We start from the raw sequence: 14,952 nt of genomic DNA, 5'->3' as shown, positions 1-14,952 counted from the left end.
GGTCTAGTCCCCCTGGTCTTGCTGAGTCGCTGGTGACTTTGGGCAAGTCTCCTGGCCTCCATGAACCTGTCATTCCAGGAGGGACCCATGGGCTTTCTGTCTGTGGCTCTGGCGGTCTATTCTCTGATTCTGGAGACATGTGGGGCCTCTGTGCAGGGCAGGATGGTGGAGCCAGCCGAACCTGTCACTGCTGCCCTGTGCCCCTGGCTCACCTGCCTCTGCCACTGGCTAGACCACTTCGGGGTCCTCATCAGGGCCACCCCTGGGCCTGGAGCCCTCTCTCCCCACAGACAGAGGTGCATGGCTGGCTCCTCGGAGCTCTAAAGTTGCCACCCCTACTCTTTCCCTGCTCCCAGCACTGCTCTGTTCTATGTTCTTCAGAGTCCTCAGCTGCCACCAAGTGGTGTGATCTTACTGTCTGTCCCCCTGTGAAGGCAAGACCATGCCTGAATCTGTCCTTGTGGTATCTCCAGCACCCAGCACAGTGCCTGGCACCTAGTAGGCATTCAAGAAATATGTGTGGAGTGCAGGAACAGGGCACATGGCTTGGTCAAGGAAGTTTGATGGAGGTTCTTCCTCTGCTCGTGGGTGGGAGGGACAGGTTGACAGTCCAGACAGAGAGGACATGGGTCTTTTCTTGGAGGGCATGTGGTCAGCACTGGCCCAGCCCAGTGTGTGTTGCTCTCTGGCTTCATGTGGAAGACCTGGGGAGGAGCCTGGGCTGAGGCCAGGAGGACTGAGTGGGCATCCTGGTGTTGAGGCAGGAGAGTAGGTTGGACTCTGGAGCAGAGCTAGTTGGGTTTAATCTCAGCAGGTTGCATCACCTCTCTGAACCTTAGTTTTCCCATATGTAAAATGGAGACAGTAATGGTCCCCACCTCATAGGGTAGTTGCCAGGATTGAGTTGATCTATATTGAGTGCTTAGGGAAGAGCCTCGCAAATAGTGTTTTATGACTTTGCTATGCTTATAAAGACCTGTGCCATTGGGCAGAGTTTCTGCAGCAGTAAAACAGATGTCCTACACACACTCTTGCAGATGTCTCAAGAGAGACTGACAAGGTGCCATTTGGGAAATCACCCAGCTAGAGGGGCTCCCTCAGGTGCTGAGACAGGGGCTGTGCTGGGAGCCCTGAGCATGGTCAGGGTCTAGGGCAGTCCGTGGAGTGGTTAGAGACAGCAGGTGACCTCCAAGTTTTCATACTGGCTCTGCCTGAGTAAGTCACTTTTCTGAGTCTCAGTATCCCCACTGATAAAATGCAGTATCCCCATGCAGGAGGCATGGATGGATGGAGTGTAACATGGTCTCTCACCCTGAGAGGCTGAAATTTTAAGATCTGGAGATCCTTGGAGTGCCTGGGAGGCTCAGTTGGTTGAGCGTCTGCCTTCGGCTCAGGTCATGATCCTGGGGTTCTGGGATCGAGCCCCACATCAGGCTCCCTGCTCCCCAAGGAATTTGCTTCTGTCTCTCCCTCTGATGCTTGTTCTCTCTCTCTATCTCTCAATTTTTTTTTAAATCTTAAAAAAAAAGATTTTGGGATTCTTCTCTACCTTCTTTTTGCCATCAAAACCTGTCCTTAGCTTAGCAAGTCATTTGCTTAGAATGAGCCTTATAAATTATTTGTTGATATGTTTTGACTGATAACCGAATGGCATTTCTTGGCAGAAATAAAGGCATTTTGATAAGCATCCATGCCTTAAGCCAAAGGAATCTCTCTTACCGTGGGCTTTCAGGTGCAGCAAGGAGCCAGGAAAGGAGGTGGGTAGGACCGAGAAGGGACACTTGGGCCTACAGTCCCAGTTCTGGCCGTGGGTGAGTGGCCTCAGTAAATCACGTCTACCTCTCTGAGTCTTGGTCTCCTCACCTGTAACATTGTGGAGAATGGTGTCTTGGGAGATACCACACAGAGCCAAGTGTAGGTCTGGCACATAGGAGGTGCTCAGCAAATGCTACTTTCTGCCTTTCTCACCCCAACCCCAACTCTCCACAAAGCCACCCAGCCTCTGGCTAACTCTCTGCTGATACCCTGGGGGCAGTAGGTTGAATGGACCAAGTTCACCACTGCTCCCCACCTGCCTAATCAGACCCTCCCTGTACCTCATTTGGGGTGGTTTTCCTAAGGAGTAGGTAAGCATACTTTTCCAAAGTGCCTAGCAGGGAGCCTGGCAAATAAGCCCTAAATAAAGGTCATATGGTTGTTGGCCACTGACCAAGTTTGGAGCTTTCATTCTTTCATTCATTCATGCATGCATGCAACAGAATTTACCAAGTACCTACTGTGTGTCAGGCTCTGGGGACCCAGTGGGGAACATGACAGAGTGATTGCCTTCAAGGAAATTATATTCCAGCGGAGCAGTGGGAGCGGTTGGTGTGTGAGGAACAGACGATAAATCTAAAATGGCAGGAGGGCTATGGAGAAAATTAGATCAGGGGCGGAGGGAGTTTCTTTACGTCCCAAGGGTGTGCCTGTAAATTCATCAATTATAATCGCTGTAATACTCACTAGCATTTGTTTAAGCACCAGCTATGTGCCAGGTGGTACATATTTCTTCCTGCAGAGTAGGTGATACTAGCAGACATGGAAATGGAGGCACAGAGAGGTTAAGTGACTTGCCCAAGGTCATCCAGCTTCTGGCAGGGGTGCAGCTGGAATGCAGCCCTGCTCATTCATTCATGCCTCACACATTGTGGTGAGAGTTGTAAACAGTGGAAGTGAGACAGACACGATCCCCATCCTCCTATGAACCTGAAGGGTGGCTGAGTACACAGACAGCAAAATGGGACTTGGAAGTAATAATTACAAAAACGACCATGATGGTTGGCATTTACGGAACACTTAGTACATGCCAGGCTCTGTGCTCAGCACCTTCCCCTCATTCTGTGATTCAGTCGTGGTTGATGTCATTGTGCCCATTTCACAGAGGAAGCAACAGAGGTGTAAAGGGGTTAACAGCCTGATGCCCAGGCCAGTTTCCTCAGTGGCCAGGTGGGCGGTGGGGGAGAAAGGGAGGTGGGACTGAGCAGTGCCAGTCTAATGTTGGTGGGCAAGGCCACCATCCAGGTCAATAGCAGAGGTTCATGGTGACCCTTAGCATCCAGAGGCACTGGACTTGAGCAGCCAGTCCCTGGGTTCCTGGGGACTCTCACAGCCATAGCCTTCACGTCCCTGGGGCAGGGGTGCTGAGGTGAAGGCCAGATTGGCAGAGAGGGGAAGGCCATGGCGCATGGTGGCACTTCACTCTGGTGTGGGGAGTCCACCTTGAACTCAGGGGAGTTAAATGTGTCAGGATGCAGCTGCCCTCCCCCAGCCTTAAGGGGGTGTGCCTGGAAACAGAAGCTGTGTTTGACTGTCCGTCACCATCTCCATCACTGTACGCTACTCAAGGGGCTCAGGGACACCAGGGGACCATCCTGCCGGGCGGGTACAGCAGCTGCATACAAAATTACCACAAAGGTCCTGCCACTCCCCACCCTGCCCCTGCCCCCGCACCCCCCCACCGCCCCAGGGAGGAGTCTGGGAGAAGAGCAAAGCTCTGATGACCAGCCTGCCCCCGCCCCGCTCAATTTGTATACTCCATTCTTGGTCTGGTCAAGGGGACAGGTCTCCCTTCAGCTGGAGAGCCTGCCAATGGTGCCCGCTGTACCTCGGGTCATTAAATCCCTGGGGACCGGTCTTGATCTGTATGGGGTGTCTGGAGGCTCAGTCTGCGGCTCAGCTCTGCTGCTCCCTATCTGGGTGGCTTGCGCAAGCTGGACCTTTCTCCTGGCTTCAATTCTTTCAAACATAAATGAAGATCAATGTAGCCTCCCAGCCTTTACCTTTCCCAGCAGTAAAGAACTGTTACTACCGACATCAGGAGACATTGTAATAAATCTAACCTTTGGCGCCCCTTTTTCATACTGGGCCCTGTGCTAAATGCTTCATCTTTGTTAGTTTTTTTAATTCTCTACCCTAAGAAAGTGAGTGGTTGTTATCCCGATTTTATAGTGGAAGGACTGAAGCCCAGAGTTTGGGTGAGAGTTTACCTGAGGTCACACAGCTGGAAAGCGAAATGGGGATGACCTCCTGCCCCTCGTCTTGCTCTCTTTATGCCCTTCATCTGATGATTCTCTTCTTTGATGTTGTTGAGGGTCTAATCTCGCTGTTGGCTGTCTCCAGCATATTATTTTCTTGTGTGTTTGATGGTCTGTGCTGTGAACTGATGCCTGGGGGCTTTGTCTTTGCTTCTCCAGGGGTCTTAGGGAATCACCAGCCTGGGGCTGGTCTTCCCGCCTGACTTGGGAGCCCCTGAGCATGCAGAGGGACAAGTTGGAGCCAAATCTCAAAGGCAGGGACAAGACTCCCAGTTCCCAGGAGATTCTGGTTTCCTCACCCTCGTACCTCCTGTTCTGGCCACGTCACACCTGCTTTCCTGGGGGCGGGGCTGATTTTTCCCAATCTACCCTCTTCTGTGGAGTCTATCCATCAAGTACTAGCTCCTTTCCAATGTTCTGCCCCGGTGGGACTCAAGTCCTGATCACTGGTCCTGAGGCCTTAAATCGTCCTTGAGGCCTTAATTCGCTAGCTCCCTTTTCTGCAAGAGCCCAGCAACACGAGATGGCCACTTTCCGTTCCTACTTGTCCTGCTGCTGATCAGTTCTGTCTCCAACACATGGCCCCCCACGGATTCCCTGGCCTTCCTGTGAGCCCAGCCATGCACTAGAAGAGGTTATGCAGCATTTCTTAACTTCACAGCATTGTCAGGTGTCCAGCCTGCCCAGAGGTCGAGCCTATGCATATATCCACCCGGGGCTGCCTCCTGTTGATGTTACTTTGTGCTCAGCCCTCTGCAAGGCGCATGTGACACATGTATGGTTTCTCATACCAGTGTGATCAATAAGGTGTGCAGAATCAGGAACCTGGTAGGTGCTCAAATAATGCCCTTCTTCACATCCCAGGGGTTGAGATACTGTCAAAAGGAGAAGTGCCCGGTGTAGGGGTGTTTGTTGAGCTGGGTGCTGGGCTAAGCGTGTCATACACACTCCTGTAACTTCTCAGCTGCTCCTATCAGGCAGGCATTGGCATCGTCCGCATTTCCCAAATAGGGAGACTGAGGCTCAGAGAGGAGGAGGAACTTGCCTAAGTCATGGGCAGGAGGTGGTGGAGCTGGGATTGGAAGCCCTGTGAGAACAGGAGCCCCACGGATGGGCTGGCATGGAGCATCAGGGCAGAGGGCCCTGATATAGCAAAGCCATCTGACAGGTGGAGAGGCCTGCATGTCTGCAGAGCGAGAAAGCCATAGTCGGGGATGGGGTGGGGGCAGATTGTTTGTGCCTCAGCAACCTGGGTGAGGGAGGCCTGGAGGTGGATGGGGAAATCATGACCTGAGGCCTGAAGCAGCTTGGAGGCTGCCTCACCCAGTCCTCCCCCACTGCTGAGGGCATGGCGCCACAACACCCTGGAACCCTTCTCCCTGCCCCTTGGTGCTGGCTCAGCCCTGCCTCACTCACCTGCTCTGGGCGCGGGGCCTATTCTTCCGGGGAGCCCTCCCTGAACCCCCACTGTGAGAGAAAATTTGCTGAGGGCTCACTTGGGGCTTCCCATAGAGTGCGTGGGTTCATCTTCATCCTGTACAGTAGACTCTGCTCTTGAACCCTTTTTGTGGATGGAGAGACTGAGGCTCAGAAAGGCTAAGAGGCAGAGTGGCAGTGCTGCTGTGCCCAGCTACTCGGGATCCTTCCACTCCCACTTAAAGCCCTAGCACCGTCCTGCAGGGCCTTTAGACATCCTTATAGGTAGTTTCCAGCCTCCTGGCAGGGCCGTCTCCAAAAAGCCGGGAAGACCTGTGGGAAGGCACTGCCTCAGTGCTCCCCCAGTGCCCTACCCTCCATTGGACCTACTTGTCCAGGGTTCCTCCTGCCCCTTTCCACCCTGACTGTGGGCAGTCCCTCTCCCCTCCGCTAGCCCTTGCCTTCTGTATCAGACTGATGCCCGAGGATGCAGACGTGAAGGGGGCCAGGTCCCAGCCTTCTCTGGAGAGGCTCACAGTCTAGTGCGAGGGCCATGGAGAAGAGGAAGGGATGGCCCTATAAAGGACGGGTGACACACAACAATAATGATAGGGATCAGGAGCACAAGACCTGCTGTCAGGCAGGAGCATGAGCCAGGCACGGAGCTGAGAGACTCTTAACGTTCTCTGTCGTTGCTCTGAGAAAGGCACGATTGCCATGTCCCCACCTTATAGCTGAGGAGACTGAGGCATGGGGAGGGGTCGTGGTTGGCTGAAAGTCGTTGCTCTGGCTTCGGGGCCTGTAGGGGTTTAAGAACTGCTGTGGTCTGTCGCCAGGTGCCCGTGCCGTGAGTGCGCGTGCCCCGCTTCAGGGCGGCCCCAGGTGTGGCGGGCAGCGGTGGTTCTCACCAGGGCGCCACACGGGCCTCGCGGCGGGCTGGACAGCGGCCCTGCGCCTTCGAGTTGCTCCGTCCAGCGCTCGCCCGGGCGTCGGGCGTCGGATGGCTCTGGACGGGCGCTGCGAGCGCCCACGGTGGAGCTTCCCGGGAGGGAGGGAGCGGCGGGTGCGCCCGGCCTGACGCCGTCCCCTCCTCCTCTCCTCGCAGGGAGCCGGGAGGCTGCCTTCACCTACGCCATCATCGCTGCCGGCGTGGCCCACGCCATCACGGCCGCCTGCACCCAAGGCAACCTGAGTGACTGTGGCTGCGACAAGGAGAAGCAAGGCCAGTACCACCGGGACGAGGGCTGGAAGTGGGGTGGCTGCTCTGCCGACATCCGCTACGGCATCGGCTTCGCCAAGGTCTTTGTGGATGCCCGGGAGATCAAGCAGAATGCCCGCACTCTCATGAACTTGCACAATAACGAGGCGGGCCGAAAGGTAGGCAGCCCGGGGCGGGCGCCCGGCAGCCCGGCAGGCCGCAGACAGCGCCGCGCCACGGGGTCGGGCACCGGACACACTGAACGACCGGGTCCCTCTTAGCACCGAGGGCTGTGACTCGGGGCATGGCAGGAGGGAGGGAGGGGGGCGACGCCCTGTCCTTGAGTCCACGGAGTCGGCTAGGGCGAGGGGGACGGGTGGAGGTGAGCTCGGTAGGAATCACCCCTGAGGAGCAGTTGCCGGGGCCGCTGAAGTGTCCTCGGTCGCCTCCACCAAGATCTGGAGCTCAGAATAAGGGAGGTGACTGTTCCATCTCGATTGCCTCTTCAGATCCTCCTGCATTCTGGGCTTAGCTTACAAGAGAGTCAGGGATGCTTCGGGATGTTCCCAGTGGAGGCGGCTGGGATGGAAAGGGGGCTGGACACTCTGTCCCATGAGCAGCTGGCTGTCCCAAGGCAGGGGAGCACATGGGTCTGCAGGCCCAGAGTATAAAGGAAGAGCCTGTGGGGAGTGAGTGTCACACAGAGGCAGGTCCTGCCACTGTGAGGACAAGCCGCAGCCACTGAGAAACAGATTGAGTTGCCGAGGAAGTGAGCTCTCCATCCCAGGAAGTATTCAAGCGCCAGCAGCTTGAACAGGTGTCTCGGGGCACCCAAGATAGGCTGCCTGGTGTGGGCGGTGTCTGGGGCAGAGGCCTGAGGTTGGGGGTGGGTTCTGGAAGTGCCTGTGAAGGCCAAGGTGCTCAGAGCCCACTCGGGAGAGGAAAATCTCCAGGGACTAGTTGGAGCTCCATAGAGGAGCGTCTGTGAGCCAGGGCAGATAGGGAGGGAGGGCTCCATGCTACCTGGACATGTGTGAGCCACAGGAGCCGGGCTGGAGCAGGAGTGACAAGCGTGAGGGAGACCGTGCATAGGGCGATGGTGAACCAGGGAACCCGGGCCCCATTTATGAGACTCCCCTGGGTTCCTGCCTGCTGTGGCTACGTGGGGAGGCCGGCCCATGGCTGCCAGACTCAGACTTCTACGTGTAATCGCTTCATTTTTAAGTGTTGGACTTTAAAACTGGTAGTCACTGGCAGACTTAAAAAATACAGAGAAGGTCGGGACACCTGGGTGGCTCAGCGGTTGAGCACCTGCCTTCGGCTCAGGGCATGATCCCAGAGTCCTGGGATTGAGTCCCTCCTCGAGCTCCCACAGGGAGCCTGCTTCTCCCTCTGCCTGTGTCTCTGCCTCTCTCTTTGTGTCTCTCAGGAATAAATAAATGAAATCTTAAAAAAAGAAAAATCAAGAAAAGGTGAAAAGAAAGATCACCAGAGGCTCAGTTGCATACATCTCCTGGCAACATGTAGGCCTTGAGCTGCTCATTCGGGTGATGGAGGATTCTGTGGCATGGTCTTGTTCTGCGAGAGCGCATCCATGGAACAGGTGTCTTCTGGCTCCGGATGTATCAGCTCACTTAATCCTCTAGGCGTCCCTGTGAATGGTCTTGTCATTATCCCTGTTTCACAGGTGAAGACGTTGAGGCACAGAAATGAAGGAGGTTCCCACAGCTAATGAGCAAAGTCAGAATTCGAACCCAGCACATCTGGTTCCCGAGCTGGGCAGTCTTTGCTTGCCAAGGTGTGGTGGTCGGAGCATGGGCCGGCAGTAGGCTGCCTGGGTTCACACTCTGGCTCTGACACTCCTTCCTTCCTGGGAAGGAAGCAGAGCTGGCAGGAGTGTCCTTAGGGCTACGGTGGAGAGCGAAGGAGACAAGGCAGGAGGGCACTTACCCCGGGGCCTGGCACAGAGTTAGTCCTCGGCAAGGTTGGGTGTGATTACAAGTTGTGCAAACATGTGTCATGTTCGAGGCAGTCTGTCTGGCAAGTGGTGTCAGGAGTAGCCCGCACACCTGCAGGGGAGCCAGCCCCCCCTGGTGTGCAAAGGAATGAGACAGGCCAGCTGGCCCTTCCTGCTGCCTTCGGGTCCCCTGCCCTCCTCCTCCTCCTCTCCAGCCTCCCACCGCATCCTGTGTGTCAGAGCCTCCCCAGCTGCCCTGCCACGGTGAGTCACACAGGCAGAGCGGCTCACCTGGCCCTCCCAGGACGATGTCCTGGGGCGAAGCGTAAGGCCCTGCCTGTTCAGTCCCCCAGCTGGGAGCTCCTGCCTGGGGCCAGGGCCCCCCCTCCAGGGTTCTCCGCTACTCATTCCTTCCTGTTTCTGTGGTCAGATCACTCCTTAGGGTTGAGGTCACAGCTCTTAGGCTCCCTCCTGCCCTGGAAGCTCCTGCTCCCTGGGGGTGGACGGAAGGAAGGCAAGTGGCTTCCCTCTTCCGGCCTGTTTCTTCACCTGTGCCTACCTGGTTGGACCCCTAGGAGACCTAAAGGAGGGACTCCCTAGCCTGGGGTAAGAAGGACTCTGGGTATATCACATGCAAGAGGGCTTGGGAAGCCACGCAGCTGCAGCAGGTGTGAGGCCCGTGGTGCTGTGCCAGGCAGCTTTGGGGCAATGCAGATGATGGGAGCTGTCAGAGGTCATAAAACCAACTTCAGTGGGCTTCCTGGAGGAAGTAAGTGCGGTCTGGCTAGGCAGAGAAGAGAGGTGAAGAGAACCCAGGTCTGGGTGGGGACTTAGGGCCAGTTTAGGGGCCAGAGCAGCTGGTCTGTGGGTCCCTGAAGGGGTAACAGCACCTGAGGAGCCGGCAAGGTTACATGCCAGGTTAAGGAATGAGGGCCTTGCGTTCTCCCCTCAGATTTTCCTGTGGCTGCCTTCTTACTGTTTAGGTTTCAGCTCAGCTGTCTTCTCCTCAGAAAAGCTTTCCTTTCACTTCCTTCCCAGCCCCTTCTCAGGTGTTGCCTCGTTCTGGAGCTTTCTGCTCTCCCTAGACCATAAGCTTGATGAGGACAGAGACCCCGTGTGTCTCACTCACGGCCACACGCCAGAGCCTGGCAGGCAGAGGCATTCTACATAGGTACGGAGTGAATGGTTGAGTGCCTGGTGGTCACTGGGGAGCCACTGATGGTTCTGGAGCAGAGGTGGTGCAGAAGTCCTAGGAGCTGACTCTGGGGAGGCAGAGTGAGGCCTCCGGCAGGGTTGGAAATGGGTCTGGGAAGAGAGCGGGCTGTGTCCAAGTTGATATTTTGGAGAAGGAACAACTCTCCTAGCTCAGGGAAATGCAGCTGAAGGAAGCTCCGCACCCCTCCCAGCTCCAGTCTGGTTTGGGAGGACCCTTGCGGGTGCCTTCCTAAAACAGCCATTCATTCACCCAGGCACTGTGTATTTTCCAGAGCTCACAGGTGGAATTCGAGACTTTCCAGTGTACACAGGAAGAGACCTGAGCAACCACCAGTCTGGCTCCTTGTGGGGTGCAATCAGAGGCCACCCAGGGCAGTGGCCACACTACTCAGGCAGAGCACAGGGGGAAGGCAGCGTCCCAGCCTAGCCCTGCGGTGGCCAGACTCTCACACCCTGCTATAGGGTACCCCAAGGGTCCAGGCACACATCCAAGTGGTGAGGAGCAAGGGTAGCCACTTAGCCTGGGGTTGGTAAGGCTCAGTGTATATCAGCTCTGGGCCTCATCTCCATCTGAGGCCTCCATTCCACCATGTGATCCCCAGGTGCTGGTCAGGGCCAGGTGAAGGCATGGTGTAGGGGGCAGGGGGAGATGCCCGCAGGGTCCTGCCGTGTGTGCTGTTTGTTATTCAGAGGCACAGCGGCCCACCACAGGACCTCCCCCACAATAGGCTTCCACGGCCCCACGCACAGGAGAAAGGAGGCCAGCCCACAGCCGCCCCTGGCTGAGCATCTTGGAAGGGATTGCAGATGTGTTTATCGCTGGCTCCCTTGCTCCTGCCGTGAGAAGACAAGACTCAACCCGACCGCAGGCTCTGGGCTTGTTGGCAGTGGTAAGAGAGCAAAGGAGGAGGAAGTTGGGGAAGGGTTAGGCGTCCCGAGGGGCAGAGGTGGTGGCAGGCCCCGTGAGGGGAGACCCAGGGCAGCCCACCGCCTCACCTGGCAGGTGCGGGCGGGTAAAGGCCGTGGGGCACTATGCCCTTATAGGTCTCTAGCTTGGGTGTGAGCCGGGGCAGAGCCAGGTGATCACCTGCAGATGCGGGCCTCAGGGTGGGGGGGCACTGCTGCAGGCCGCGGGGGCTCTCCCCTCTCTGTCTCATGTAGCTGTGTGGTCCGCGGGGTCAAGTTAGCATGGTCAGGTGAGAAGAAAGAAGTGGGGGTGCTGACAGCTCTTTTGGGAAGGTGATCTTAGAGTCTCTGCCTACAGGCATTTTAGGGCCATAATATTTTTGTATTGACATCCCAGGCTATTCAGTTTGGGATTAGAATATTAGGTTCCCATCCTCACATGTGGAGCCTGGAGTCACAGGATCTTTTTGGTGGAAAAGATCCTCCCTTTTTGGGTGGGAGGGACAGACGTGTCAGAGCGCTGGGCTGAAATCTTTGGATGGTGGAATCCATGGCTTTGCATGGTTTCTTTCCAGCCTTTTGGGGGAGATGAACTAACCCTGATTCTTGCCCTTAAGAGAGTCTAGTGAGAGAGTTGAGAAGAATAAAAATTTGATTGAGGATGACCCTCCATAGGAGAAATGCAACACAGAGAGAAGAGGCAGTGGTTTCCTCTCAGAGAAGTCTGGAGACCTCTAGGAAGAAGGGACTCCTTAGCTGGGCTTTGAAGGATCAATAGGAGTCCTACTTGCAAGGCAGGTGGAGGCAGGGGGAGGGCAGTGCAGGCAGTGTGGGGCCGGCAGAGTGCTCTGTGGGTCTGGGGAGAGAGGGGGAATAGGTGAGGAGGCTGGAGCGGGGAGCCAGGGCCAGATGTGAGGTCTTGAATGCCAGTTCAAGGAGTGAGACTTTCCCCTTCTGCAGGAGGTTCCTGAAAGGCTTTGGCAGGGGAGTGCATGGGCAGGTTTCTGGCCCCTCTGGGATAAAGTACAGAACAGTGTAAAGGGGGCAGGGCAGCAGCATGTGGGGAGGGACAAGCCATTAGGGAGCAGAATAGCCAAGACCCATCTTGAATTGCTTTTGGGATGGATGGGTGGGTGCCGCTTCTCGCTGGGGTCAGGGCCTGAGGCAGGGGGAGGAAACCAGTCTCGGAGGAAATGATAGGGATGCCTTTGGGACTGGGAGATCCTGGGGGCTGCAAGTTGGGGTGCCCAGGGGCATCCTGGATGCCTGGGTCTTAATTCAGGAGTGAGGTCTTGGCTGCAGCCACTTCCTGGCAGCCACCAGCAGGAGGCAGTAACAGAAGCCCCGGTGTGTGATAGGCTTGCCCAGAGGAACCAGAAGACGTGGGAAAGCAGGAGAGCCAGGCACAGCCCTGGGGAGGGGAGCACTGGGCAGGAAGGCTGTGGGGAGCAAAAGAGTAGTCATGGAGGTGGAAGGAGAGACAGGTGTGGGGCCTTCCAGATGCATTCCCCTGCTGGGCAGGATGCCCCCAATCCTACCTCAGCAGATACCCCCTGCCAGGTCCCAGCTCTGGAACCCCAGCCAGGGGGCTAGGGGACCCGCCTCTCAGAGCCTCCGCACAGATACTGCACCTGGCAGGGCAGGCTGTCTGTCAGAGGCCTTGCTGTGCAAAGGGGAGTGTGCTGCAGCTCTGCGGGCCTTGAGGGAGGGAGGGGGCCCCCAGCATCCGTACCTGGGATTGTGGTGACTGAGTCCCAGAGAGGCAGCCCTGGGGACGGGGCCCAGCTGGGACTGGGCTGGCCCTGCTGGAATGTGCGCTTGCTCCAGGGAGGTGAGCTCAGGGGGATGGAATTCCACCGGAGTGAGAAGTCACCTTCCAGTCCCTGCCCAGCCTCTTGCTCACCGGAGGGAGGGGGGGGTCGGTCTTGTCCCTTCCTGCCCTGCCCCGTCTGGTCTGGGTGCTCCTGGGAGCTGGATTCCCACTGTGCCCTGGCAGCAGGCAGGCCTGTGCATCAGGGGACACCAGGGACTTGGCCCCTGGCAGCTGGGGCGGGGCCCAGATAAGACTTACTGAGCTATGCTCCGCTCCACTTTCCCAAGGGCCACTTGCATATTTGACCAGATGGAGTGGTCAGCGGTGGCACGTAGAGGGCCAGAGGAGCCAAGCCCTGCCTGGTCTGAAGCCAGCTGACCAGGCAAGGCTGTGAGGAGTCCACCCCTCCGCCTGCCATGCCCTCAATTTCTGCCCCAGATCCAAGCGCAGCTGTGTGTTCTCACCTTTCCCCATGGAGAGGCTTCTAGCCAAAGTTGAGGGATATGGGCTAGTGGCGGCCTTGGACAAAAGTTGACCTCCAGGGCTTCAGTTTCTTCCATGATCTCAGAAGCGTCTTCCAGATCCGACATGTGGGGAAGGGGAAGACACTCCTGGATTTGGCCGATCTTGTTCCCACCTCAGGACCTTTGCACATGTTCTTTCTTCTGTCTGGAATGCTCTTCCCTCAATCTTTGTATAACCAGCTCCTTCTTTTCCTTCAGCTCTCTGCCCAGATATCCCCTTCTCAGGGAGCCCCTCCCTGACTTTCCTCTCCTACGTCCACCTCAGCTCTCTCTACACTACCCTGCTTTATTTTCTATGTGACTTTACCACCATATGAAGTTACCTTATTTACACAGATCATTATGCGTTTATTGCCTGTCTTCTTCCTCTGCAATGTCAGCACCGCAGGGTAGGGATGATGTAAGTTCAAGGCGTGTTGCCTGGCCTTAGAACAGTGCCTGGCATATAGTAAGAACTCAAGAAATATTTGTTGAGTAAATGAATGAAATGAAAAGTATCTGCTCTTACCTTGGGGAATTTCCCAGGAGTAAGATTGCCAGATAAAATACAGTTAACTCCCAGTTAAATTTGAATTTGGGATGACAAATTATTTTGTAGTATGAGTATGACCCAAGTATTATGTGGGGCATACTTATACTAAAAAAAACTGTTTGTTGTTTAACTCAAATTCAGATTTTACTGGGTTTCTTGTATTTTTAAATTAAATTTCATAGATCGACATATTATAAATATACACGCAATGGTCAGAACCCAGAAACTTCCTATGTACCTTGGCCCAATTTTCTTCAACAGTTTGCAAAACTATAGTATAATATCACACCCAGGATACTGATATTGGTACAGGCATGACACGCAACATTTGCTTGCCGCAGGGATTCTTGAGCTATATCTACTTTCTTCCTTCCCGTAACCCTGTCCTAATCCCTGGCAACTGCTCATCTGTCCTGTGTTCCTACAATTTTTATCATTTCAAGAATGTCGTATAAATGGAATCATGCAGTATCTAACCTATCGAGATTGGTTTTTCTCACTCAGCCTTATTCCCTCCAGATCTCTCCAAGTTGCTGTGTTTATCCATAGTCCATTCCTTTCTGTTACCATGTGTGCATGTGCCACAGTCTCTTCATAACCACTCACCTATTGAAAGACAGTTTGGGTCTGTTACACACAAAACTGAGTTGAACATTTGCGCACAGGTTTGGGGGTGAACATAAGGTTCCATTTCTCTGAGATAAAATGCCCCAGAGTGCAATGGCTGGGATATATGGTCATTGTGTGTTGAGCTTTGTAAGAAAGTGCATTCCCACCACCAACATATGAGGGATCCAGTTTTCCCCGCATACTCACCAGCGTTGGGTGTTCTCACTGGGTTTTACTTGTGCTGTTCTCATAGGTGTGTGCAGTATTGCACTGTGGACTTTTCTTTTTTTAAGATTTTATTTATTTATTCATGAAAGACGTACACAGAGAGAGAGAGAGAGAGAGAGGCAGAGACACAGACAGAGGGAGAAGCAGGCTCCATGCGGGGATCCCGATGGGGAACTCGATCCTGGGACACCAGGATCACGCCCTGAGCCAGAGGCAGATGCTCAGCCCCTGAGCCACCCGGGTGCCCCTCGCACTGTGGTCTTAATGAGCATTTCCCTGATGGCTGATGATGTTGGACAGCTTTCCACGCACTTATTTGCTATCTGTAGATCCTCTTCAGTGAGTTGTCTAGTCATGTCTCGTGCCCATTTTCTTTTTTTTTTTTTTTTTTTTTTCGTGCCCATTTTCTAATTGCATTGTTTATGTTTCAGCTGTTGGGTTTTGAGATCTCTTTCTATATTCTAGATGCTGGTCTTTTGTC

General features: G+C 55.0%; 1 protein-coding gene across 2 annotated transcripts in view; it reads left to right on the top strand.

The window, feature by feature from the left end:
* Nucleotides 1-14,952, top strand: part of WNT7A (Wnt family member 7A) — a 66,862-nt gene that overhangs the window by 18,303 nt on the left and 33,607 nt on the right. For both annotated transcript variants that reach the window (XM_077857686.1, XM_077857687.1), the window contains exon 3: nt 6,595-6,866. In XM_077857686.1, coding sequence (XP_077713812.1) covers nt 6,595-6,866 — 272 coding nt within the window. The remainder of the gene's footprint in view (nt 1-6,594; nt 6,867-14,952) is intronic.

Source organism: Canis aureus, chromosome 19, assembly GCF_053574225.1.
Source record: "Canis aureus isolate CA01 chromosome 19, VMU_Caureus_v.1.0, whole genome shotgun sequence".
NCBI lineage: Eukaryota > Metazoa > Chordata > Mammalia > Carnivora > Canidae > Canis > Canis aureus.
The sequence above is the reverse complement of the archived record's forward strand: the minus strand, read 5'-3'. Positions and strand labels throughout refer to the sequence as shown.